Source organism: Ovis aries, chromosome 18 (genome assembly GCF_016772045.2).
Source record: "Ovis aries strain OAR_USU_Benz2616 breed Rambouillet chromosome 18, ARS-UI_Ramb_v3.0, whole genome shotgun sequence".
Lineage (NCBI taxonomy): Eukaryota > Metazoa > Chordata > Mammalia > Artiodactyla > Bovidae > Ovis > Ovis aries.
In genome coordinates this window covers 26,242,090-26,268,557 of record NC_056071.1, presented here as the reverse complement: position 1 = coordinate 26,268,557, position 26,468 = coordinate 26,242,090, and the positions used below count along the sequence as shown (strand labels likewise).

The following is a 26,468-nucleotide window of genomic DNA, read 5'->3' as shown; positions in this document are numbered from 1 at the left end:
GTGATGTGACTCTTGTGCTACTGATTTGTCATAAGCGGGTACACTGTTGAAAAACGCTATTGCAGTAAAAGTTCAAACTAATTCGGATATGGTTCATATGTAGAAATTTTGAATTGTAAAGGTTATGTTTTGTATTACTTAGTCATTTCTTATATCCATATGTATATATGGAACGAAGGCCTCTCTCTGGCCACCTTGTCTTCAGGGGAGCCAGTGAGAAGGTGCCGCAGTGGAGGACGGGTCCGAGTAAGAGAGAGAGGACAGCTCTCAGCTTGTTGGGAGGACAGCGTGGCAACCATTGGGGTGGACCACAGAAGCAGAGGAGCCGGTGCTCTGGAGTCCTTGGAAATTTTTCTCTTTTTTCCGGTTTTGGAAAATTGGTTGGGGAGAATGTGAAACTTTAAAACAGTTGTTTCTAAGTTGAATTGTTACTGAAGGGTGGATTCTTTGTGTAATGTTGGAAAGTGAGTGGAATGTTGATGACCCATCCCGAACTTCTGTTATTGAGGGTAAGCACTGACTGTTATTTTCAATCCTTGGGAATTTTAGGTAACCGGATTAGAACTCCAGAGTGACCTTTTGTTTTTCATACTCTTTGTAAGGGAACAGTCTGAAGGGAGAATCACAGTTAATAACGGTTCTCTAGTTAATGGAGACCCCCGTCTAGTGATGTTGTGGGTATTACGTAGTGATGGATTTTAACCTCTAAGCAGAGATTGTGGGCCCAGTGGCACCAAAGCAAGCTTAAATATTATACTTTATTGTCACTGTTTTTAAAGTAAAAAGTATACATTCTATTTGTTCCATCAGCTGGGAATTATTTTCTTATACAAATATAGTATAAAACATAAAATAGTTGAAAACAGACTACTCCACTTACATACGAAGGTAGTAAGTATGTGAACTTTTATTTCCGCTTTTAAATAATGTAAGGCAGTTCTTTATTCCCTTTGAGAGAATGTTAATAAAAAATGAAGAGTGTGGTAACTTAACACTGGTCTTGTTATAAGATCAGCCAAATATCCTGCACAGTCAAGGGTAGTTTTACTCAAAACATTACTCCAAGTGCCTAACAGTCGTCGAACCAGTGAAGCCCTGGCAAGGATGCCCTTCCTTCTTAGTTTTTCTCCAGTCATTCCTTACTAAAAGTTGTTCATTTCTTCAAAAATTACACTTGCAGAATGATGGGTCTGTTTTCTTTCGAATTCAGGTGGCTAGGTTACAGTGTTGTCAACCATCGAAACAAACGAACACGCAGGAGGAGAATCTCTGTGCAGACTGATAGGCATCATGAAAGCCCCTTGTCGCAATGAGCGGTACAGTCATTATTTCTTCAAAAGCATATACCACATGTATTTCTAGACAATGTTGCAGTGTATAAAGAATGGATTTTAAATTGTGAGAGCTTAGCTTGCAGATACAGTTCAGTGAATGTATGGTGGTCATTCCTTGCTCTCAGCATGCTCAGGGGCAGCTCTCGCTTCTCTGCCTGAGCACCTACCCAGAATCTCCATAGCGCTCACTCTGCCTTGCTCACCCTCTAATCCACTGTGCCGTGCTATAATTTTTGAGTTGCTTTTGAGGAGAAACTGCAGTGTGTAATATCTGTGTGTTTGCATATTTAACTTAGGGGATTAACTGGTGGGAACATCCTGAGTTACCAGACTTGAGTGCACCTTGGTGTTTCTTCCTCATATGTGTTAGGGGCCCATCGTGCTGAACTCTTGTCAGTGGAGAAGAACTTGGGAGCCTGGTTTAAGTTACTTTCTGAGTTTCTGATTTCTATTATTAGGGGTGAGATACTCCAGTGGTCTTTAAAGGGCACCTAGTTTTTATTTTCATTTTAAACTATGTAGTTCTTGCCAATCTGTATGCAATAAATGTTCTGAAAAGAAAGTATAAAGTTGCTGTCGTAGGATGAGTCATTTCTTAGGTAACAGGAAATGGGCTTTATAAAAGGATGTTTTATTACAGTGAACATTCAGCCTTAGTTTATTTCCTATATTCAGATTATTTTTAAATAAGATATAACCAGTCCATTAGAAGGTGTTTGAGAGCTAGAAATCAGAAATAAAACTTGAAGAGTTGCCAGTCTGCTATATTTCATCAGGGTCCAAGAAACAGCACAGTTTCAGCAGAACAGGTTTAATATAGAGAGGTTAAATATAACAAGATTGAAGCGACAGAGGATTAGCCAGTAGAAAATGAAAGAGAACTCTGGAGAATGTGAGGGATCACCCGTGAGGAGGTCAACAGCAGTGGTGCTGAGGTGGAGCCCGCCCCACGCGCCCGAGGCTCACTATGGGTGTCGCTGGGTGGACTTACAGGGATCCTGCCCTCCGAGGGCCCAGGGAAAGCAGTGCTGGAGGACCTGTCTTGTCAGAGACCGAGTGCCTGAGTACCCTCGGAAGTGTCGGAAGCTGTGGCCTGCCTGCCTGCTCAGGGAACTCGGAGGAGAAAACCCCTTCCCCTGTCCCTGTCTCTCCAGGCCCCTCTGATCCAGCTGCCTGCCCTCTGCCTGCATACCTGAAGTCTTGCTCTTAAAGCCATCTGTTACTGATCTGGTTGAGTGTGTGTTAATCTGCTATTCTCACACAGAGTTGACGGGATAAGACTTAAGGCTCTGTTTCCATTGAGTTTGTTTATGTGACTAAAAACTCTCTCAGAGACTTTGTCTTAACAATTGTCTTCTACAGAACTTTGGGGCTTCCTAGGTGGCGCTAGTGGTAAAGAACCTGCCTGCCAGTGTAGGAGACGTAAGATTCTCATCCCTGGATCAGGAAGATCCCCTGGAGGAGGGCATGGCAACCCACTCCAGCATTCTTGCCTGGAGAATCCCATGGACAGAGGAGCCCGGCGGGGTATACTCCATAGGGTCACAAGGAATCAGACATGACTGAGCAGCTAACACTTGGAAATACACACCAGAGTTTGATGGCTGAGTACACCAAAAAACAATGTGTGAAGTGAAGTGTAGTCGCTCAGTCGTGTCCGACTCTTTGCGACCCCATGGACTGTAACCTATCAGGCTCCTCCATCCCTGGGATTCTCCAGGCAGGAATACTGGAGTGGGTCGCCATTTCCTTCTCCAGGAGATCTTCACAACCCAGGGATTGAACCTGGGTCTTCCGCATTGCAGGCAGACTCTTTACCATCTGAGCCACCAGGGAAGCTCCTAATTTATGATTATTTACTGATTTATTGTAATTGATTATGATTACTTTATGATTAATATTTAAGTATATTGAGTTAAAATGTGTTATTTGATTTCACCTCATTTATTTAATATGAGTTTTAGAAAATTTCAAGCTACATAAATGACTTTCTTCATGATTCTGTTAACAGCATGGCTCTAGATCTATATGTATTGAATAATGCCTCCACCTTTTGGTAGATAATGGAAATGCACTAAAAAGAATAATGATTTTTTAAAATACTGATCATGTGACCAGTTTAATAGAATGATGTGAGTTCCACTGATCTGCAGTGTTAAGGTGTAGTAATTACGTTAATGAAAGGTGGTAGTCAGAAAAGAATGAAAATTAGCCGAAAATGAAATATTTGTGGGATTTTTGTGTGCTGTATGGAGCAGGAGCCCTATTACAAGGCCTGGTTACCATTGGGGAGCATGGTCACGTTAAAATATTATCTTTGATTCTTAGTTATCATCAGTGTTACTTAGTCACGTTATAGATTCAGGAAGTTTTTTTTTTTTTTTCAGTTACAGGAGAGGAAGAAAATCAGTTGGAATTGGAAATTGTTTTTTAAACTTACAACTTAAAAAAAACCTGTTGGTGCCTGTGAGCTTTCTCTGGTCAGAGAGAGCGGGAGCTGCTCTCTGGCCATGGTGCACGGGCTTCTCGATGCAGCTTCCTCTGGCTGTGGAGCGCAGGCTTCAGTAGTTGTGGCACAGGGCTTGTTTGCCCTGTGGCACGTGGGATCGTCCCAGACCAAGGATCAAACCCTGCATTGGTAGGCAGATTCTTAACCACTAGACCACCAGGAAAGTCCAGAAAGGTGATCTCGATTAAACAGGATAGTTTTAAGCCAGTTGCAAAGCAACAGAATTCTGTAGAACTGTTAAAATTATGTAGTTCTTTAACCTTGATCTCTTCAAAATGTTCATACATACATTTGTATTTTTAGAGCAAAGAATGCAGGAAGAATTTACTATTTTGTATTGCCCTTTTTATTATGAATCACCTAGAACAGTTTGCAGATAGCTTAATTGTATTTAATTATACTTAGACTAATTATATGTGAGATATGAATACATAGTGTCAGTTCCTCAGCCCTGTCTGCATCTTTGCAACCCCATGAACTGTAGCCCACCAGGCTCCTCTGTTCATAGAGTTCGCCAGGCAAGAATAGTGAGTAATTCAGTGGAGTGAGTAGTCATTGCCTTCTCCATGGGATCTTCCCAATCGAGGGACTGAACCTGGGTTTCCCATATTGCGGGCACATTCTTTACCATCTGAGCCACCAAGGAAGCCCACCCCATTATTACATAAACAATGGCAAAAAAGTTTAACCTTTTATGATTTAAAAGTAGTTCATTCTGGTTTGAGCAAGAAAATATCTTGGCATACTTGTGTGTGTATGTGTGTGTGTATTTTACTAAAAGACTGTTTTACTTACATGCAGCTCTTTTAATATATATTACTTAAAACTGGAATACACTCTCCCCAGAGTAGTTAAACTAACTTAAAAATAGAACTCTGAAAACTTTTCGTATAAAAAAGTGTATGTTTTATTCTTTCAGGAGGACATCAGGAAGAAATTTTTTTCCTGGTAAGGGACTGCTAATAATATGCACTGTGGAATTAAATTCTTTAAAGTTAGACTTAATTTCATCTTTAAATAATCATTATTTTAAAATACTTAAAAACTTTTCAGTCTTTTATAAGAAGATGTGATCTTACGGACTATAGCCCACCAGTCCCTCTGTCCATGAGATTTCCAGGCAAGAATACCGCCATGCCTCCTCCTCCAGGGCATCTTCCCCACCCAGGGACTGAACCCATGTCTCCTATGTCTGCTGCATTGCAGGCAGATTCTTTACTGTCAAATTGAAACAGTCAAGATAAATTTAAGGTTTCTCTGGGCTGCTCTTGTATCTGCATCCTGTTTTGTGAACCGCTGTCACCCCCATCTGTCTGCTAATTCTGCACATGGGGTGTGTGTGTGTGCACACCTGTGCACGCATGCACACCTGTGGGAAAAAGTGGTCTTTAATACCTCAGTGGTGTCTCACCACATGTATTCTGTATTTGCTCTTCACATTTTGTTTTGGGGCTATTTTCATATCTCTCGTTACAACACTGTTTCATTGTAAGTTTAAGATTTTAGTTTTTTATCTTCAGTTATGAAAGCATTGTATGCTCATTAGAACAAGTGGCACAGGCCACAGCTACCAACTCCACTGCATCTGGATCTCAGACTTGAAGTAAGCTTTTCTCTGTACGCGTGTCGATGTTTTGCATCATATATAGAGTTTCTGTGTGTCTTAAAAGAATTTTAAAATATCAGGCTCTACACGTTATTCCCCACCTGTTAGCTTATTTCACATAACACAAGGTAAGCATCCTTTTAGCTTTTTCATTTGATCAGAAATTTTCCATATTATGGAAAGTCTGTTTCTAGGTCTTTTTCATTTTTGTCCATGGGTTCATATATTGGCTTTTTTAATTGTTAAAATACTTAAAGCATGTGTTGGCATTTAAAATTTTTCATGCTTAGTGCCACATTACTTTCCAAAAGTAGTGTTTACATTTTTATCTTGCTTGTAAAATTGAAGTATATTTAATTTACAATGTTAGTTTCAAGTGTGTAGGAAAGTGATTCAGTGATACATAAGTGGCAGTGCTTTCATTTGTTTCTCAGAGTTCCATGTGTACCAATCTGATGGCTGCAGAATGGTAACTTATTATCAGTTGATTTCCCTGACTAGTAACTTGACTATCTTTTTGTGATATTATCCATGTTGAATTTCTTCTTTAGTATATTTCTGGTTCATTTCTGTTGCTCATTTTCCTGGGGTGTTGTTTTTTCATGGCTTTTGAATTTTTATCTTGCTTTTTAAGGAGATCTCTCCTAGTCTAGGTTTGTATAGATTTATAATTTTTAACACTATTGTTGTAGAGATATTTTTACCCTTTCATTTCCATCTGATTGTTGAGGATATTTAATTCTCAGTGTAATTAAAGTTACTTCAATTCAAATAATTTTTAATATTCTTTTATACTCACTAAAGTGTTCTGCCAGTATTTCCGGGCACTTTATTGCATGATTCTGTCATCCGAGTCATCAGATAGTGATAAATAACAGTAATGTTGGCAGGTGTCACTGTGCTATTACTGATTTTAGAGCAAATAGATTCAGTGTTTCACTACATAATGTGATAATAGCTCTTGGTTTTGGAAAATAATTTCATTATTATGCTGCCTGATCTTTGCTTTATTTGTGACTTTTATTATGAATGGCTGTTAATTGTTTTCACATGCTCATTTGACCAGTATTAACTTTTTCTGTAATGTTTGAATAGAATTATGTGGTAGACTTCTAATGCTGAACTAGTCTTGCACTCTTGAAACAGCCCTGCTGTGACCACTGTATCAGTATAATAATCCTCTAATAGAGTGTTATTTTCCCTTAGTATTTTATTTGGATTTTTTTCCCTCCATTTATCTTTTAAAATATTTTTGTCTTCTCATTTGGTACTGTTAATTGTCAAGATTTGGGTGTTAAGCTTCTGTTAGCCTAAGGTTGAATTGCTAATCACCAGAAAGTTGAAAAATACTAAATAAAGATAGGTACATGACATTTTTATTATACTGTTCTCTGTATGTATGTATGGGATTTTCTACAATAAAAAGTCTTTACAAAGAGAGTTAGGGAGCTTTCTATATTTTTCTGCAGTCTAGGATGATTGAAGAAAAATATTATTGGGTTTTTCAGAGTTGGGAGAACTCAGCCATAAAATCTACCAATACATTAAATGGTAGATCTTGATTTATCTTTTTATGTGAAGCATATGTATTGGTCTTTATATATATATATATTTATAAAGTTCACTTTTTATAGTTGGTATTTTTCTGGGGGAACTGTTGGTGGGCACTGAGTTTTGTTTATTGCTAGTTGAGCTGCTATCAGAGTAAATATTCTTATAAAATCTTCTTGGACATGAATATGTGTGTTTCTTCAGGATAAATCTAAGGGTAGGATTCCAGGTTTTTGTGTATGTGCATTTTTTTTTTTTGATAAATAACTCCTAGTTTTTGCTCAAGTAGCTGTACACTCTTTTTTTGTGTTTACAAATGGCAATCCACTCCAGTGTTCTTGCCTGGAGAATCCCAGGGACGGGGGAGCCTGGTGGGCTGCCGTCTCTGGGGTCGCACAGAGTCGGACACGACTGAAGCCACTTAGCAGCATCAGCAGCACACTTTCTTCTACTGTCCTTTCCCAAATGTCTGTATCTCCATGTCGTTCTTACAGCTTGATGTGATTGGAGAACTCTCGTGAGTAGTAAGAGCTCTAGTTTTCTATATTTGCATTTTCCTCGTTACTAGTGAGGTTGAATATTTTTTATTTATTGTCTGTGTTTATTCACTCTTTATTGGTGAATTTCCTCTTCCTAGTGGTCTTTTTTCCTCAATTGTCTCTCTTAAACTGATGTGTAGTTCTTATATAGTCTAAATATCAAATCCTTATTATATGTATTGTTGGATCAATGTGTAGTTTTAAATCGAACTTCTGTTACATTTTGTTTGGTCAGATTGCTAATATTCAGTTGTTCGGACTTAAAATTCATTTGGTTCTACATATGACATTTTTTCCAATTATTTTCATATCTTTTAAAGCTTTTTATGTATTTACTTGATATATTATGGCTTTTGTTAATTGAGACTTACTTCAAAAGTATTTTTGGTAATATAAACATTTTTAATGAATTTTATGTTTAGGACTTTATCTGAAGTTGATTTATGTCACTGATACATGTAGTCAGCTAGGGTTTCTAGATTAGTGAACAGTTCTGACACTGCTTATTACACACTGTTCTGTTCCAGCAGCTTTGGCCTGCTCTTCCATGATAAACTTTGGTCCTGCAGAAGTAGCTCTCCATTTTCTGTTTTTCTACGTGGATCTGTGGCAGTGCTACTCTAGTTTTAATTAATGAGTTTTTTACAGTATTTTGATATCTTTTAGAGCAAGTCCTTTGTCATCCTTTCTTGACATTGTCTTGGCTGTTCTTGTACTCTTTACAAATGATTTTCACGGTGCGCTCATAACTTTCTGTTTTATTGATGTACAGTCTCCGGAGCAGAGAAGAAGAGAGAATTTCTAAACCTGGGGCTGTCTCAACTCCAGTAAAGCATGCAGATGATCACACACCTAAAACAGTGGAAGAAGTTGTAGTTGAGCGAAATGAGAAGCAAGCACCGAATCTTCCAGGTAAGCCTCGCCTATGAAATACGAAGTGCAGAAAACGTTCAGTCAGACTAAACTGTTGTACAATTTACAGAATTATATTTACAGGAGATACAAAGATGCAGTTTTTACTACTGCAGCTATTGCTGTTACCTACTACCCATGTAGGTAACTACCCGTGGAATTTTTCTGTAGTTACAGCATTTTCTATGTGGATAGGAGGTCACTAGATGAGTAGGCATTCTTGAATGTTTTTCAAGTTTTCTACATAGAAATTATTTGTGGTTCACAGCGAGTGAGGTTGTTTTTCAAACACTGCTCATTAAAGGGAAACATTAGATTGACTTCAGACACTTTTAAAAGTTATCTTGCCAGTGGACAGTGTTTTCAGAAACTCTTTATGAAGTGTACCTTGCTGAGCTGGATACGAGACCACATGTGAAAACCTGCAGGGTTCTGAGATCCTGCAGGGTTGCTTGAAAGGCCTAGAGGTTCCGATTCTATTGTCCCTCAGGTCCTGCTCCCGAAACCTCTTTCTGCTCTGCTTGCTTAGTTGCAGGAATGTGTATATTTAAAAATGAATTTTACAATAGTTAAGAAAGTGACAGTCCCAGCAGAGAAATGTAGGGATTCTCTCTTCATACATTCTTCTGTTATTCTTCCCTAAAAAGTAGATTTTTTAAGACTTTAACAGCTGGAGCTATGGAAAGCACAGGTGGTCATGTGATGTGCATACATGTTATGAAGATGTCAGAATATATGACTATAAAATGTACCCTGATAGACGCATATGTAGTATATATGTGCCCAATCGGGTTCTCTGAACTTCTATTTTCGCTGTATTTTGCAGACTTCTTATTGTTTGGTTATGCAGTGGGTGCTTGCACTGTTATTCCATTTTGCACAGTGTTTCCTGCACAGTTTAGATTTTCTCTTCTTTCAGAGCCAAAGCCTGTGTATGCCCAGGTAGGACAGCCAGACGTGGATTTACCTGTCAGTCCATCTGATGGTGTCCTGCCCAATTCAACTCATGAAGATGGCATTCTTCGGTAATGTGGCTTTAAACTTGTGTTGTTCTCTCTGCCTGTTTCTGATCATGGTTTAGAGTGAGTGTTCAGTTGTGACCTGTATTACAAATGCTTTTGATACATAGTGTGTGCTGCATAATGCTCTGATTAGACTTTCGTTTGTTTAGTTTCTAAATTGTTTATATGATAGAATCAGAGATTAGAGGAAAACATACTTCTTTGGATGTTTAATTCTTTCTCACCACTATTTTCTACCTAGTTTTTGGATCAGAAATTAGAAAATTGTTTTCTGGACTTACGTAGTGGTCCATTGGTTAAGAGTCTGCACTCCCAATTCAAGGAGCATGAATTTAACCCCTGGTTAGCAAAGCTCACACATGCTATGCAGTATGACCAAAAAGAAGAAAACTTTCTAGTTAAACATGAGAATTTTCACAGGCATTCTCAATCCCCAGCTTTAAAAAAAAAACAAAAAAAAAAAACGACAGCATTTCTCCATCTCAACACCTTGACTGAGGCCAGATAACTGTTTATCATGTGAGTGTCCTATACACTGTGGGTGCTGAGCAGCATCCCTAGCCAGCAGTGGTCAGTAGTATGCACGTGCACACACACACACCCTGGTTGTGACAACTAAAAACACCCGCAGGTGTCGCCGGATGCACCCGGATGCAGGATCACCCTGACTGAGAACCTGCTCTAGATCAGTCAGCATCTCAGAAGTCAGTGTTTGATTTCCAAACATTTCATTACATTGTATCTTATATACTGAGGCTGAGATGTAGATTTTATATCCAGATTTCAAACAGTCATGATCATCTAGGTTTTTTGATGCCTCTCTGATAAAAGAGAGGTGACAGGATGTGAATAATAGAAAATTACCAAATCTCCTAAAGTAAGTTAGATCTAGACCCCTGCTCTCATCTGTTCTCTGTGCTGAAGGAAATTGGGTTATTACCCTAAGACCCAGCATGGTCTTAAAATAGGTGGGAGTGTCACAAGTTTAAAATTACACATTTTAATATTAAGGTAACTGATAATTCAAAATTTTATAAATTGGAAAGGAATTATCTTCTTGTTTTTCCTTTCTTAAGACTTGCCTGAGCACTTTCCTGATTCTTTAAGGTTTACCAAAACTTTGTTAGATTCCAGAGACTTGTTTGCCAGAGGAGCCCTCAAGGACAGATAAGGAGAGAACTGAGGAGTGGTCAGGATTTGTATTTGGGGTTGTTCACTCACACTCTGTGGATGTGTTTGAGGCAGAGGCTTCTGCTGCTGTGTGCGGTCAGTACAACAGAGGGCCAAGAATAAAGGACCCCGACTCAGTCACGTGACCCTGAGATGGAGCCTGGAGCTGTTCTCGAATGGTGGTTTTTAAAAGCCAGGTCTTCCTGAAGGATGCAAACTGAAGTCCACGGTTGTTACCTTTTGAGGTGCTCTAGGTTGGTCAGTGTTTAGAGAGGACGTAGGGCCCCGGAATCTTATGGACTTTAAGGGGGTGCTTAAAGAGCTCTCTGGATAGTTGACTTTGGGAGAGGAGGCTCTTGATGCAGGTGGAAAAGTAGATTCCACCACAAGCAAGGGGCTCACCGTCCATGATCCTTAGATTCGGGGGACCTCCTGTGCCACCAGCCCCAGCAGTAAGTGACCTTGTCTGATCTACATGCTCTCAGGTTTCTGCCCAGTTCATGGTTAGCTCATGTGAAGAAAGCAGATCAAGTCCTAAAAGCCAAGGTAGTCTTTAGTTGGTTTAAAGAAGTAGGCATCAGTCTCTGTCTCCTCAGCTCATTCATTCATTGGTTGATGTGTGTTTTTAGTTACTACTAACTTCAACTTATTTGTTCACTGTTACTTTAAAAGAACTTTTCTACATTTCATGTCCAGATAGGTGTAAAAGACTTGTGTCTTCTTGTCTCCGAATGTGGGATGGCTATGGAAACCTAGAAGGGTAATTGGTAACTATGTACGTAATTTGTTATTAATTACCCAAAAGGGTAATCTGTAGTTACTAGTAGCCATTCTTCTGTGGCATTCTTAGTATTTGTTTCAGGAGTGTCAGGAGTTTTGACCCTGCACTGATAGTAGAGGAATTAATGTGTCTTCATTAGTTCTGCTCCATTCTTTCCAGCATGAAGAGATTAACATGGGCTCATCCAGAAAGGGTGGGTGGTGAGCATTTTGGTTTAAAGTTCAAAGGGGCCTCAGAGCAAGTAATCTGTGTGAGCTACTGCAAGAGCCCCTGGCTGTGGAGCTTGAAAAGCACTGTCTGTCAGGCGCAGTGCCTAGAGCTTGATTTTGACTCCTGGTATTAGGGAAATTTGTCAGTATACACTTCAGTTTCTACCTTTGTACAGTAGGACTTCTCAGTTATTCGGTAGAGATGATATGATATGAACTGGGATGGGAAAAATGGAACAGTTTTTAGCCATTGTTAATATATATGTATCAAAGAGTCAAGAGTTGGGAAAACATGTTTTCATGGAGTAATTTTACAGTTATTATGTAAAACAGTACTAACATATTACATTTGGATATTTCAGAACTTATTTTTGTTAATTAGAATTAAAGTGCTATTAAATCTGATTTTGAGTTCTAATGCTAAATTTTATTAAGTAAATTAGTGGTGTGGGGGAAATTTCAGATATGATGGTCCTTTGTTTTATTCTAAATATGGTTTTCATTATAGCAGTTTGCTGTAACTGTTTAAGCTTAACTCATTCAAATGAAATACTTGTTTTAACAGGCCCAGCATGAAGTTAGTAAAATTCAGGAAAGGAGATAGTGTGGGTCTTCGGCTAGCTGGTGGAAACGATGTTGGCATATTTGTAGCTGGTGTTCTCGAAGACAGCCCTGCTGCCAAAGAAGGCTTGGAGGAGGGCGACCAGATCCTCAGGGTATGTCCATGATCAACTCACATGGCTTCAGATACTTAGGTCTCCAGAGCAAGGCCTCAGACATAGCAGATCTGTTATGATGAGCTTGTAATCTGTGTGAAAGAACGTGGGGCTCCATCAGGTCTCCCCTTCCTGCCTCTGCTCACGTCTATGTTAGGTGTGTCTGCACAGTATGTGGCTTTGGTTTCATTTTAATCACTCATATCTGTAGAATGTGGAAAAACCAAGTCTTGGAGCTCACAGTGTCTCCCAGTTATCTGCAGTTCAGCTGAGCATTCCTGCTGGCTGGACTCTGCTGTGGGCCCCAGCCTGCCAGCAGGGCAGCACAGGTATGCAGCCTGTGGCCCCCCTTTACCCAGTGATGGCTCAGGTGTGCCAAGACAGGTGTCCACTGGGTACATGTGTAAGCCGCTCTTGTTCTGAAGTTTCACATCCACAAGGATGAGAGTCTAGGAAAGCCCAGCTTAGATGCAGTGTGCCAGTGGGCTCTTTGTGTTTTTGTTTCTTTTCCATAAGCAATGTTACCTAGTAACATAGTACCATCTTTATTCATCTCCTCTCTTTTTAAAATATCCAAACCTCCTGCTGGATGTACTGCATCCCATTCTAGTCGGAGGACCAGCTCTTAAGTGGGAGTTCCCGCCTCACCTCTGCTCTGCTCTCTTTTTCCTTCCTCCTGCCCCAGAGTCTGACTGCTCTGTTCTGAACTCTCTTTCCCTGCCTGTTGGTTCCTCTTCTGCCTTCTGTTGTCTTTCTCCTCCGGCTGTTGCACTTGCAGATAAGGTGGCGCCCTTCCCTGCCTGCTTGTGTCATGAGGCCGTGCGGCCTGCCTGCCACCTTCGCCACGGCTCAGGGTGGGTTTCCATGAGGCACCACCAACCCGATGGCATCTTCAGCCCTCGTTTTTCTGTATTTCTTACTCCTGTTTTAACCTTAAGTAATTACTTTCTTCTTTGGAGTCCATAATGCTGTCATTCTGGCCCTCCTACTGGATAAATGTTTGAGTTCTTTTCCCACCACCTTCTTATAATCATTCATCTGAAAACCTGGCGCATGTTCAGCAACCCCTTCTTTACTGTTGCTTCCCTGTCTCCATGCTGGGTTTGGTCACTTGAGGCAGCAGCTCGCAGTCAGAAACCGTCCTCCGAGCGTGGGGTGAGCTCCCTCAGGCTGTGGCGGCCCCCCGGTCCCCCTTCCCCTTCATACTCGCATGGAAGGAGGTCAGGGCATTCATTGGCTCAGCCTGGCTGATTTCCACTTGATGTTGTATTGACAATGTTTCTATTTTCTCAGATACAACATTGATAATTAAGTAGACCTATTCTCTTACCCTCTCCATATGCTGTTTGAAGTAATCATGTGTCATTTAAAAATATTTTCTCATTATTTATTTTTGTTTTGTATCATTAAGGTACTGCCTATTGAAACATTTTCTCTTAACGTGGAAAATTTCCAGAAGATGAATAGAAGGAAGTCTCCCTGTTACCCTGCACACAGTCACATGACATTTACGTTAGGTCCTCAGGGGTGTCTGATACGAGTGAGCCCTGGCCTGGCAGACTCTGAGCCCGTGGTGTACACATGCTCTCACTGAGGTAGCATAGCGCACACGCGTTTCCTTCTGATTGCTTCTCAGAGTCCTAAGAAGTCGGGCTCTGTTACACAGTCTGGACTTTAATTTCAAAGTTTAAATCATGAGATTTTATAATAATGAGTCATTGGAAGTAGATGTTGGCTTTCTTGGTCGGAACTGGTTGGAATTTGCAGTGTATAATCTCTAACATTGTGTGGCATTGTCACTGTTTAAATGAGTTTATACTTTAACTCACTTTATTTACTTGGTTTCTGCTTGTTACAAACTAGGGTCTTTTCTCCAAAAATAAATATTTTCACTTTTGGAGATGTGATATTTCTAGAGTAGATAAACTCTAGAAATACTTGTTTCCTGTGCAGTTAAATGTTTTTATCGTCTTAAAATATGGCCAATAGTAATTTGTGAAACGTTGTTTTAACAGGTAAACAATGTAGACTTCACAAATATCATAAGAGAAGAAGCTGTCCTCTTCCTGCTTGACCTCCCGAAAGGAGAAGAAGTGACCATATTGGCTCAGAAGAAGAAGGATGGTAAGTTACTCTCAGGAAGGTGAGAAAATAAACCTGGAGGTGCTGGACTACTTAAAAAGGAATTTTAATGTTAATGTTTTTAATAAATCACTCAAAGCTGAGTGATAAATGACTTTGTTAATGCCACGGATTTTGTCATTTAGGGGCACACAGCCTTTACACTGTGGGGCCTCCATGGTGGGTCAGTAGTAAAGAATTCTGGCAGTTTGGGAGATGCAGCTTCGATCACTGGGTCGGGAAGATCACTGGGCCTGGAGGAGGAAATGGCCACCCCCTCCAGTATTGTCGCCTGGAGAATCCCATGGACGGAGGAGCCTGGTGGTCTACAGTCCATGTGGTCGCAGAGAGTCAGACACGATTGAGTGACTAAACAGCATCACAGTCTCAACGCTGTGCTTGTGAGCACAGCACAGTAATGGGCCAGCCAGAGTCCCTGGGCTTCAGCTTAAGCTAGAGTGCCATCTGTGGGAAAATTGTATACTCTTCCACAAAGAACTGTACATGGGCAGCTTCTCAGTTTTGTATTGATGTTTTCTAAGCATTATGCTCTGATGTTTGTTGGCATTAGTTTCAAGAGAATGACTAATTTTCTGTGATTAAGAAGATGCACTTTTCATTTAGAATAGACAAGGTCTCTCATGCTTGGCACTGTTGATGTTTTGAACCAAGTAATGTGGTGAAGGCCGTCCCGTGTATCAACACTTGAGGCTGTTTGAGGTGTCCTCCCTCTGCTCACTAGGTGTCTGTACACACACCTTCTTCCAGCACATGGTTGCTGCTATCAGAAATGTCTCCATGCGTGCCAGCCCTCTCACCTGACGGGGACCGGGTTGCCCTCATTTGAGAGCCATAGTTAGCAGGAGCGTCTGTGCAGGGCTGAGGCGGGACTGTTAGGTGACTGAAGCAGGAAGCACGTGTGGCTCTGGACAAGTTGCCTGCTGGGTGTCTGCAGCAGTTTCCTCATCCAGGAGGGGGTTGCCGAGAGTCACCCGTGCCATGAGCTCACGGTGATGCCCAAGAGACAGAATATTTAGGAAGGAGCTGCTGTTAGTTGGATACAGTTGTTTTTGTCATTGCTAACGTTATCAATAGAATCTTCACCTAATGTATTCTATTCATATTAATTTCTTTCTCCACTCATTATTGATTATATTTCATTTCCATTTAGTTTATCGTCGCATTGTAGAATCCGATGTGGGTGATTCTTTCTATATTAGAACCCATTTTGAATATGAGAAGGAATCTCCCTATGGACTCAGTTTTAACAAAGGAGAGGTGTTCCGTGTTGTGGACACTCTGTACAATGGGAAGCTGGGCTCCTGGCTCGCCATTCGGATTGGCAAAAACCATAAGGAAGTGGAACGTGGCATCATTCCAAACAAGAACAGGTATGAGCGCTCCGCTGTGTCTCACAGAGCAGGTTAGGGAATGAGGAAAAGGTTTCAGCCCCACGGGGAGTCTTCACTGTACTCACCATGTCTAAGACTGACCTAGCTTTATAAACTCCTTTAATGTAAGCATTAAGGTTTACAGTCCATGTGAAGTTCTGTCCAGGGTTTTGACATTGTGTTCTACCACAAGTCTTGGTGCATTTTGTTCTGTATTCTCCTGTGTAGAGCTGAGCAGTTAGCCAGTGTGCAGTATACACTTCCTAAGACAGCAGGGGGAGACCGCGCCGACTTCTGGAGGTTCCGTGGCCTGCGCAGCTCCAAGAGAAACCTGCGCAAGAGCCGAGAAGACCTTTCGGCCCAGCCAGTCCAGACCAAGTTCCCGGCGTATGAGAGGGTGGTTCTTCGAGAAGGTAGTCTGTTTCCTGCCAACCAGCCTATATTAATGTCGGTTTGCCTAAGACAGATAAAGCATAAACTGTGCTTCTTTTTATCTGAATCTTCTCAGCTGGATTCCTGAGGCCTGTAACCATCTTTGGACCAATAGCTGATGTTGCCAGGGAGAAGCTGGCAAGAGAGGAGCCAGATATTTACCAGATCGCAAGTAAGTGATCTCGATGCAGACTTTCAGTGGGGTTGAGGGTGCTTCTTTACTAGTTACTCCTCTAAAGGTAGATCTGACCCATTCACCTAATAGAAGTAACACTTTTGTAAGTGAAAATTTGCCGCTGACCCCACGTGTTTAATTGGAGGGAAACCTGAGGGATGGTGTCCTTACTCTGCCAGGTCCCTGTCCCCCAGCCCACAGTCACATTTAATCCTGACAGTATCCCAGGGCAGTTGTTGAATGTTCACCCTGAGCGAGGCAAGCTGGGTGCACCGCCCACCTCCCCAGTTGGGGCGTCACAAGGACTACCGGTTAAGTCACTCACTCGGCTCTGAACCCAGCTCTTTCTGGCTCCAGCCCAGCTTTTTCAGCCATTAAGCAAATAGAGAACTCAGATATCAGTGTCAGAAGGTAACAGCAGCATGGTTATGCTGTTGGTCACTGCAGACATTTACAGTGTTCTGGGGTTACGTGTAGATGCCACGTTCAGATGCTGAGGAAGCAGTGCTCTAAATGCCTTACAGGGTTTGCTTGCAGATTCTTCCAGTTTCCTTATTTTAACCACCATGGTAGTTTAAATCCACAGACTTAGATACGACCCCTTAGGCCTGCTTTAATTTACATGTAAAAACTTTAAAAACATTTTTTTCTAATTAGAAATACACCATTTTGTATTTGGAAAAAATTAGAAAATTAGTTTTGACATATTCGTCATCACCCTCAATTTTTACCTTGTTGTATTTTCCTCCACCCTCCCCACCCTTCATACTTTTATGAGGTTTCATACTGTTTAGAAAAGTGTATATTCCATTTTCCTTCTTAGTGGGTAACTCATGTTTTCATTTTATTATCTATTCTATAAAAGTCTGTGGTTTGATTAGCCTTTGTTTTTATAGTTTGTTTCAAACTTATATTTTACTAATACAGAGGGTGCATAAATCTGTGCAGTTTGTTTGCTGGGTGTAAACACTCCAGTACATAGCTCTGTGTGTGTGTGTGTGTGTGTGTGTGTGTGTGCTGGGTTCATTAGAATTCCTGGAGACGGGTGGGCTCCCTGCTGCTGCTGTAGTGCTCTGACTGCCCCTGTGGTGCCATGAGCTCCAGGGGCTGGTTTACATAAGCAGGGTGTTGCCTTTGTATTTGTGTTGTATACATTACTTTTCATTTGCTTGCTGGTGAAGCTGAATGAAGACGTGTGTCCTGAAACTCAGAAGATGCAGACAAATGATAGTAAAATTTGAGCAATTTAGAAAATATTCACTTCTGATTCTCCACTCAGTTTGTTAAGTCTTTTCAGAAGAGATCTTTTTTTGGTTGTGCTTATAGATAGCACTTTGCCTAAAGAAGTTGGTGGTTATAGATACCACCCATAACCAAGCTTAAGTCTTTTTAAATTTGGGAAGAACAAGTGTGAAGACCTACAAAGTTCTGTCTTAAGGACTAATTAATGGTTACTTTAATTGGGTTTATTCTACAACCAGGAACTTAACAAAAGGGGTTCAGATCACTTAGTTATTATATACCCTCTTTGAATCAAATGAGAGTCTTTGAATTTAGAAACTGGTAGCATTTTCTCCAGCCAGAATTCCCAGGTGGTCTCCCCATCATTGCCTGTGTCCAGTGGACCGGAAGCTAGTCCTCTGTCTTGTGAGAGCCTTGTCCCCCTTATTACTCAGCCTGACCTCCGCACTTCTACGTCTCTGCCTTAAAATAGCTGGAACATTTTTGAAAACATGCATCTTAAAAAACTCACATCACTTTAAACTTAAATATTTGGACCAAACATATAATTTTACTTTGTTGACTTAAACGGAAGCAAGTTCATCGATACTAGTTTTTTAAAGCTGATTTTCAATTGAGAGAATTGCCGTTTTGGCAATTTCTCTTGACCAGTAGACAATTTATGCTGAAGTTCTGCTTCCTATTAAAATGTTGTTCATTGGGAAGTATTACTTTGGTGTTGTGAGCACACTGCATGCAGTGTTGCTCAGCTGCTGGGTGGCGGCACCCCTGGGATCACCCCTGGTGGGTGAGTGCCCACCCACCTTCTGATGGTGTGAAGCACTGATGTCGCCAGGTGCTCCCAGCAGGGGCAGCCCTAGAGAGGACATGTGGCCCCAGTTCTATCACTGTGGGTCGGGAGGGACACGGGACTGCTGCTGGCACCCAGCAGATGGAGCCCACGGTGTTGTTAGTGCCCAGAAGTCGAGGGCCTGGTCTCACCAGTGGAAATCTGATGTTTTGTTTCTCTCCGGACTTCCTGACTAGAAAGTGAACCTCGGGATGCAGGAACCGACCAGCGCAGCTCTGGCATTATTCGCCTCCACACAATAAAGCAGATAATAGATCAGGTACGTTCCTGGAAGTTGACCTGTTCATTGTAAGCTGTGGGATGAGTCTGGCTAAATTGAAAGTAGGACGTAGTTTTTCTCAAGTTGTTACTGGCATACCGTGAGAAAATTAAACCAGACACTGTCACGGCTGGTGTCAGGGAGGGTAAGCAGTACTTGCCTCAGAAGATGAGCTGTCACCCCCACAGGAAGGGATCCAGCGTCCTCGTGTGGGCAGTCTGCGGCTGTGACAGGGGGACGTTTGAGGTTGCCCTTCGGTGCTCAGATGATAGGAATGTGTGTTAGTCACAGGGTTATGTCAGGCCCATTACAATGTCACAGTTAACTTTCACTCTCTGCTCGCAAGGATTGGGGCCTCTTAAAAGTGAGCTGCCAGGAGAGGTGGCAAAATATAGAAATGGTAAGGAATACTCTTTCTAAATTTAATGTGTTTCCTGCTGTACGTGGTTTTAAATATCTTTGTGCAACTCAATTTATAAATTAAACATTGTGAGTAAGCAAAAATAAAAGTGAGCTCGTTAAGACTTTCTGCCTTATATTGGGCTAGAAAATATATAGCATTAACTTGAGAGTACACCTTTTCCTGATGTGCTCCTGAGACAATTTGGAGCTAAACATCTGTTCCTGTTGGAATGTAGTCTCGGGTAGGACTTCTGAAGGTGATGGTTCTCAGTTACCTGTGTCTGCTTTCTCCTTCTGTCTTTAGGACAAACATGCCTTACTGGATGTAACACCCAATGCAGTCGACCGTCTGAACTATGCCCAGTGGTATCCAATCGTGGTATTCCTGAACCCGGACTCAAAGCAGGGTGTGAAAACAATGCGGATGAGGTTGTGTCCTGAATCTCGGAAAAGTGCCAGGAAGTTATATGAGCGGTCTCATAAACTTCGTAAAAATAATCACCATCTTTTTACAAGTGAGTACGTTAAAGCCCTTCTTTCATCTTACAGTTTCTGTGCAGTAATACGTGGGCAAAAATGTTATTTACATATTAAAACTCATATAACCTTTGCCTGTTTTGCTTGCTCTTGTGTTAATGGCTGCTGTTGATGGAAGGAAATGGTTTGGTGCCAAAACAGACATTTCCAGGGGTGTGTCCTCAGATACTGTCTGTAAGAGAACTCAGTGGTGGAGGCTGAGCTCTAAGCAGTGTTGAGTGAATTCTTATTTGGTGGCAGTGTTCTAACCAGAGAACAATGCTGTTGTTGTCTGTTTTCAGCTACAATTAACTTAAATTCAATGAATGATGGCTGGTATGGTGCATTGAAAGAAGCAATCCAACAACAACAGAACCAGTTGGTATGGGTTTCTGAGGGAAAGGTAAGAAGTTTCCTATTGTTAACCCATTTGACAACTTATATAAGAGAAGCTTTTGAGACACCGTTTTCTACTTGGATCAACGTATTAGAGGAATCGGGGGCTTCAGTGTCTAGGCCTTCACAATTTGCATGTGGGGTTATGGAGTTCTTTTTGGTAGTAAAGGATTCGGAAGTTTCCTGCCCACTGAGCTACCATCCGGTGGTGTTCTGTGTCTCAGAATGATGTGGAAGAGCATGGCTAAGCTCTAGCTCCACCCACCTGACCAAGAATGAGTGTGAACCTGGCTTCCTTCCTCCTCTAGGAAATAAGGGGCTGAGTGGGCTTGGTGAGGGTCCCCAAAGTGCTGTCCTTTGCATGTGAGATCCAGGACTTGTCTAGAGGAAAAGGCAGGGAATGGGCAGGGCCCACTGTCCCTAGACCCAGCCCTGAGGCAGCATGGACACACAGCCGCATGGTGGGGGCCGGAGGGCCTGCAGTGAGGGGCTTGGCTCTGCTGCTCGCTGCAAGCGTGGCCCTGCGTCCCTCCCTGAGGGATTTCTGCATCAGTACCTGTTAACTAACATCCCTGAGACACACTGGAAAAGTCAGGTTACGCAGCCCAGACTTTTGGCTTTGCATTCTGGTGTTCTGTATAGTAGCATGCACTACTTTTTGCTGTTGGCCTGTCTGGGCTTCTAGCAGTTCTTAATGGCACAGGATGTTGATTTTGTTGGGAGTTAATACTTTTCTAAGAATACATAATTAAAGAAGCTTTTGTTATAAACGTGTTTTGCCTTCAGATGAATACGTTGTTAGTGTGTTTCCGCTGCTAGGGAAAGTTGAGAATGTCTCTTCTATTTTGTTTCCGTGTTTCCTGGTTGGCTTGTTTCTGCTGTGTTTTCCCCTGCACGCTCCCCCTTACCTGCCTGGCTGTGGCCCCTGAGGCCAGTGCAGTGCATGCTGCATGCTCAGGACCCCTGCTTCCTACCTGGAAGGCACCACCTCTGCGAGAAGAGATGTCCTAACGCTGACATCTGGAGGTGGTGTTGGCTGCTCTCACCCATAGTCACGTGTCAGTACCACTCACATGCGATCATGAGACCCCCCTGACCACTGACGTGTCAGCCAGGAACTTGATAGACAGATAGAGGTGGAGCAACTCACTGCAGCACTTCCCACAACACACTCACTTACTTATTGACTCTGTGGCCTTGGGTGAGTATGATCACTTCCACTCCATACTGACCATCCAGGACAACACAATTCCGCTAGCAGCCTTTGTCAGCTAGACTGTTAGCAAGCAAGCTATTAGTTTATAAACGCACAAAATATACTTGCCTACCTATCTGAGAGGTTTTTTTATTCCACAAATCTTAGTTTTATTTCTCTGATATTACAGTGTGGTTCCTTTGCTTGGATTTTAAAATGAAGGTCTAACTCCCCAGCTATTTTTGTGTGTGAGGAAAGCTAATAACAATTAATTAAAATGACCTATATTAATAGGTCTCATAAGTCATTTACTATTAGAATAATAGGTTGATGCTCTAAATCAGAAAAGGTGTTATAATTTAAATCAAGTTTGACTTATAGTATATTTTTTCCAAATAGGTTCTTAAACTAAGAGATTCTATTTAGTTAAGAGATTCTTAAACTAAATAGATTCTCTTCATTTCCACACTGAACTCCCGTGAGTTAACTACTTCCACCTGGTTTCCAGGAAGAGTTCCTCTCTGCAGTTCTGATGGTCTTACATGTTCCCCACTGAACCAAGAAGAGTCATCCTGGGGCTTTCTTAACAGGAGGCATATGTCATCTCTGGCTCCAAGCGCTTGGTTCTTGCTCCTTCTGCATTTCAGACCCTGCAGCAGCTCAGAGAGTTGTGAGTTGCTCGTCCCTAGGGCTGTAAGCACTGCCCCGACTGGCCCCTGCGTTATAGTCCTGCAGGCTCTGCAAGTGGAGGTTAGAGTGGAGAGAGCAGGCGGATTTTTGCAGTGGGAGAGACTCCGCTCATCACCCGTGGCTTTCCAAACTGCTGGTCAGGGACAGCTGGTTTTTCCCACCTGGAAGAGGCATTCAGGATCAGGCTCCTGCAGAGCCAGGATCAAGACTGGGGGAAGTGCCATTCAGGCGGCTCAGGCCTTGTCTGTCCATCAGTCTGTGCTGGTAGAATTCTGGGTTCCACATCTTCCGGGTCTCGAGCCATACCCCACCTCTGGGTCTCCAGGGGAGGAGCGGCTGTTGTGTGTGGTCCAGGCAGTAGCGTCACATCAGTGCGCACTGATGGCCTGTTGTTCCCGTTCCCTCAGATACTTGTGTGTTCTCTCTCACTGGCTCAGGAGACACTCGGTGGAGCCTGGAGCCGACTCAGCTCTTAATCCTGCATAGAGCATCATTTCTGCATCTTCCCCCTGCCCCACCTCTGCTTCCACTGGACACTGACTGCATCTGTGCACAGTTTTAACAGCAGTTCCTAGTGAGCAGCCAGCACTTAGCTGATGCCTTTCCATGTGTTCTATAAAAACTCCAGGGCCAAACACCAACTTGTAATCTTCGTACGTAGATTTTCTGTATGCATAAGGCCTCTCACTCAGCGTGCACTGTGGTGTTCATCTCCTGGCCAGTCTCATGCGCGATGTTCTGTCAGTCGGTGTGTCTCTGTTTTTGTGAGCTTGGCCTGGCCACATCCCCCTCTTGACCCTGCTCTGGGCTGACAGGCTAGCAGGTAACTAGGTTCCACGAGCCAGAGGAGGGCCAGGGCTCCTTGGCTGTCTTCTGGGGCTGGGCATCAGGGGCCAGCGCTGTCATGCCGGCCAGCCGACCTCACTCATCCAAGCCCTTCAGATATCCGAGGGTGCTCTGTGTGTCCGCGTGTGTGCTTGTGAAGTCTTCTTGACCTTTCCTCAAGCCTCTAGATGTAGCTGTGATTTCTCCGAGGACAAGTATCCTTTTCAGTCCCCTTGTGAACTAAAGGCCATCTCTTACAAAACTGCTGAATAAAATTTCTAATCTACTTCTATTTGACCCAGGCGGACGGTGCTACAAGTGATGACCTTGATTTGCATGATGATCGCCTGTCCTACCTGTCAGCCCCAGGTAGTGAATACTCAATGTATAGCACGGACAGTAGACACACTTCTGACTATGAAGACACAGATACAGAAGGCGGGGCCTACACTGATCAAGAACTAGATGAGACCCTAAATGATGAGGTGGGGACTCCCCCGGAGTCTGCCATTACCCGGTCCTCTGAGCCTGTCAGAGAGGACTCCTCTGGAATGCATCCTGACCACCAGGCATATCCTCCCTACTCACCACAAGCGCAGCCACAGCCAGCCCATAGAATAGACTCCCCTGGATTTAAAACAGCCTCTCAACAGGTAAGCAGCAGCATCAATGTTCTGCAGGTGGAGGTACTTTATCGAAGTCTAGATGTGGTGACTGACTTAAAGAATGTGGTGTCCTTTCTCGCAGGTTAAGATTTAATCTCTCAGTTCAACTTGAGAATACCAAGGACTTAATTCTAAACTTTGTGTGTTTAGAATCTCACACAGCATTATACTGCAATTTACAAATTCAGAACATGAGGTCACAGTTTTTTTACTCAGCACACTTAAAATGTATGTCTATCAACCACTATAAATGGAAGTGGGGAGTTAGCAGTGAACAGAAGCATTATATTTAAAATATTTTAAACACTTCACAGAAAGCAGAAGCCTCATCTCCAGGCCCTTACCTTTCGCCTGAAACAAACCCGGCACCATCAGCCTCTGCCGTTAATCCTCACGTAGACTTAACTAATGTCAGACTGGAGGAGCTGAGCCCAGCTCCCCCCTCCTCTGACTCACCACACGCCGACTCTTTACGAGCTCCAGGCACTGAGGCCGCTCACGTGCAGCTCAGAGGTCCAGAGCCGTCCCTGTCGTCGCATGTGGGCCCAGCAAAGGTACCTGTGCCGCGGGGGCTGCCCTCACCCGCCGCTCCCCGTCAGCCTGCCACACGAGCACGTCTGCTTTCCCTCGAGTGTCCTCTGCTTTTACTGTGGGCTCGACACCATGTTCTCAATCACTGCAAGTCATCTGGTTCTGCAGTCTGCATGGCTTCCAGTGGTGCCTGATTCCTTAAGTAGGCCTTTTAATTGGGATTGATACCTAATACTTTCATAGGTTTTTAATGTTTGGCTTTAGAATCTTCCAAAATTTCTTAATATATTGTTCAGATCCATTGTAAACTGCTTTACGTTTTCTAAACTATTATGTCCATAAATTTTCTTTATGATTTTCATTTTCAGTGTCCAAATCAAGTGGAATCAACAGCTGAATGCATTAATTTTCTACTAAACTTCATTTAGTGTTGTTACATGCTGAAACATAAAAGCCCCTACTTGCATTATAAATTTTGAGCTTTCACTTAAACTTGCTTTCTCCACTAATCTCTTTCTGTCCTGGTAATAAAGGGTAGAACATGTCATTTCTGTCTCTTACTAGACTAGGAATTGAAGCCAGCCTGTGTCCTTACTCATGGCTGTTTACGCAGGTGTACAGGAAGGACCCCTACCCTGAGGAGACGAGACAGAACCATGTCTTGAAGCAGCCGGCTGCGGCTCACCCTGGGCAGAGGCCAGACAAGGAGCAAGGCCTGAGCTATGAGCCGCAGCCTCCGTACACAGAGCGGCAGGCTGGCAGGGAGTTGGAGCAGCCCGCGTACAGATATGATGCCTCTGGCTACCCGGAGCAGTTTGCTCGGAACTATGACCCCCGTCTGCGCTATGACGACCGCCTCCTCACCTATGAGGAGCAGTGGCCCTACTACGATGACAAGCAGCCTTACCAGCCCCGGCCTCTTGATGGTCAGCCTCCCGCGGAGCCAACAGAACGAGGGTATTTTTCCCGTTTTGAGGAGCCGGTGTCCCTGTCCTATGAAGGCCGAGCGCACTACGACCCACTGCCCAGGACCTCCACCTTGCGGCACGAAGAGCCGCCCGCCCCTGCCCCTGGGTACGACGTGCATGGAAGGTACCGGCCTGACACGCAGCCCTACTCCACCACTGGCCCCAAGGTGCCCCCTGAGCCCAAGCCGTACTTGGACCAGTACTCTCGGAGTTACGAGCCGGTGCCAGCTCAGGGCTTCCCCTCCCGGGCAGGCCCAGGCCACTATGAGCCTCTTCACAGCACCACACCTGCTCCGCCACTTGGCCCCTCGTCCCAGCACAAGCCCGAAGCCGCGCCCACAGGCACCAAACCCCTGCCTCCACCCCCAGCTCCAGCCGAGGAGGAGGAAGACCCAGCCATGAAGCCACAATCCGTGCTCACCAGAGTGAAGATGTTTGAGAACAAGAGGTCTGCTTCCATGGAGAACAGGAAGGATGAGAGCCATTCCACTAGTTTCAAGGTAAAGATCTGATCACCGTTTCCCTGCCTTGTGTCCAGAACACATTCAGTGATGAGTGTGCAACATGCCTAAGATGTGTATCTTCTTTCTCTGCAGCCCCCAGAAGTCACGTCAAAACCGGCAGGTGCTCCTGTCCCAGGTCCCAAAGCCCCTGCTCCGAGTCAGCTCGGTGAACACGACAGAGCGGCACACAGGTGGGTGCTCCACAGCCTCGTGGGTGGGCAACAAGCCCCAGCTGGGGAGGGGCGGGGAGGGGGGGATTTGCGGGTCTTCACTTGAAATCTGCCATGTATCTTCTGCAGCACATCTTTGTTATCCTTTCCATAAACAAATCTGAAAACAATTTTCTAGCAAATTTCTAACATATGCTAATATACAATTTTAGAGCCCTAACTTCGGAAGGATGTTTTTAGTTTAATAGTGCTGTTGGCACACAGGCTGTTAGTTTTTAGCGACAAGAAAACAGATAGCTGTAAACTAAACTTCATCTTTTTAAATTTTTGTCTGTACTGTGCGGCATGTGGGATCTTAGTTCCCTGAGGAGGGACAGAGTCCATGTCCGCTGCAGTGGAACTCTTGAGTCCTAACCACTGCACCCTGGGAATCCCAAACATAATCTGTTAGTGAGCATGTAGCCTGTGACATGTGCCTGCCGTGGTCAGGAGCACGGTCAGCATCAGGATGACTGGGCGGAACGAGGCTTCGGGGACCTGCTGTGCATGCTCCTCACTGTGGCTGCCCCTGCTGTTGCTGAGTGATGGGCTGCGTCTGAGCAGTTCTCTGGCCTAATGTTTCATTGGCTTATATTTGTGCTTGTAATAAAGAGGAACTGCTGTCTCATTTCCTCTGGTTTTCCTGATGCCTAGTGCTTCCATGCAAATGTAGACTACTGCGGTGTCTCCTTTAGCTGGGATCATTCACAGATAGGCTCTTGCACACGGAGTAAGTGTGTTGTAACTGA

At 43.3% G+C, this 26,468-nt stretch overlaps 1 protein-coding gene across 22 annotated transcripts in view; it reads left to right on the top strand.

Moving 5' to 3' along the window:
• Window positions 1-26,468, top strand: part of TJP1 (tight junction protein 1) — a 263,264-nt gene that overhangs the window by 224,297 nt on the left and 12,499 nt on the right. For 13 of the 22 annotated variants that reach the window (XM_042235168.2, XM_042235167.2, XM_042235166.2 and 10 more), the window contains 14 exons: window positions 8,312-8,451; window positions 9,371-9,476; window positions 12,199-12,349; window positions 14,365-14,473; window positions 15,642-15,861; window positions 16,090-16,274; window positions 16,370-16,465; window positions 18,737-18,819; window positions 19,526-19,736; window positions 20,040-20,140; window positions 23,146-23,496; window positions 23,823-24,062; window positions 24,653-25,507; window positions 25,604-25,701. In XM_042235168.2, coding sequence (XP_042091102.1) covers window positions 8,312-8,451; window positions 9,371-9,476; window positions 12,199-12,349; window positions 14,365-14,473; window positions 15,642-15,861; window positions 16,090-16,274; window positions 16,370-16,465; window positions 18,737-18,819; window positions 19,526-19,736; window positions 20,040-20,140; window positions 23,146-23,496; window positions 23,823-24,062; window positions 24,653-25,507; window positions 25,604-25,701 — 2,946 coding nt within the window. The remainder of the gene's footprint in view (window positions 1-8,311; window positions 8,452-9,370; window positions 9,477-12,198; window positions 12,350-14,364; window positions 14,474-15,641; window positions 15,862-16,089; window positions 16,275-16,369; window positions 16,466-18,736; window positions 18,820-19,525; window positions 19,737-20,039; window positions 20,141-23,145; window positions 23,497-23,822; window positions 24,063-24,652; window positions 25,508-25,603; window positions 25,702-26,468) is intronic. The other 9 variants (XM_042235170.2, XM_060401399.1, XM_042235169.2 and 6 more) reach the window with 1 other exon arrangement.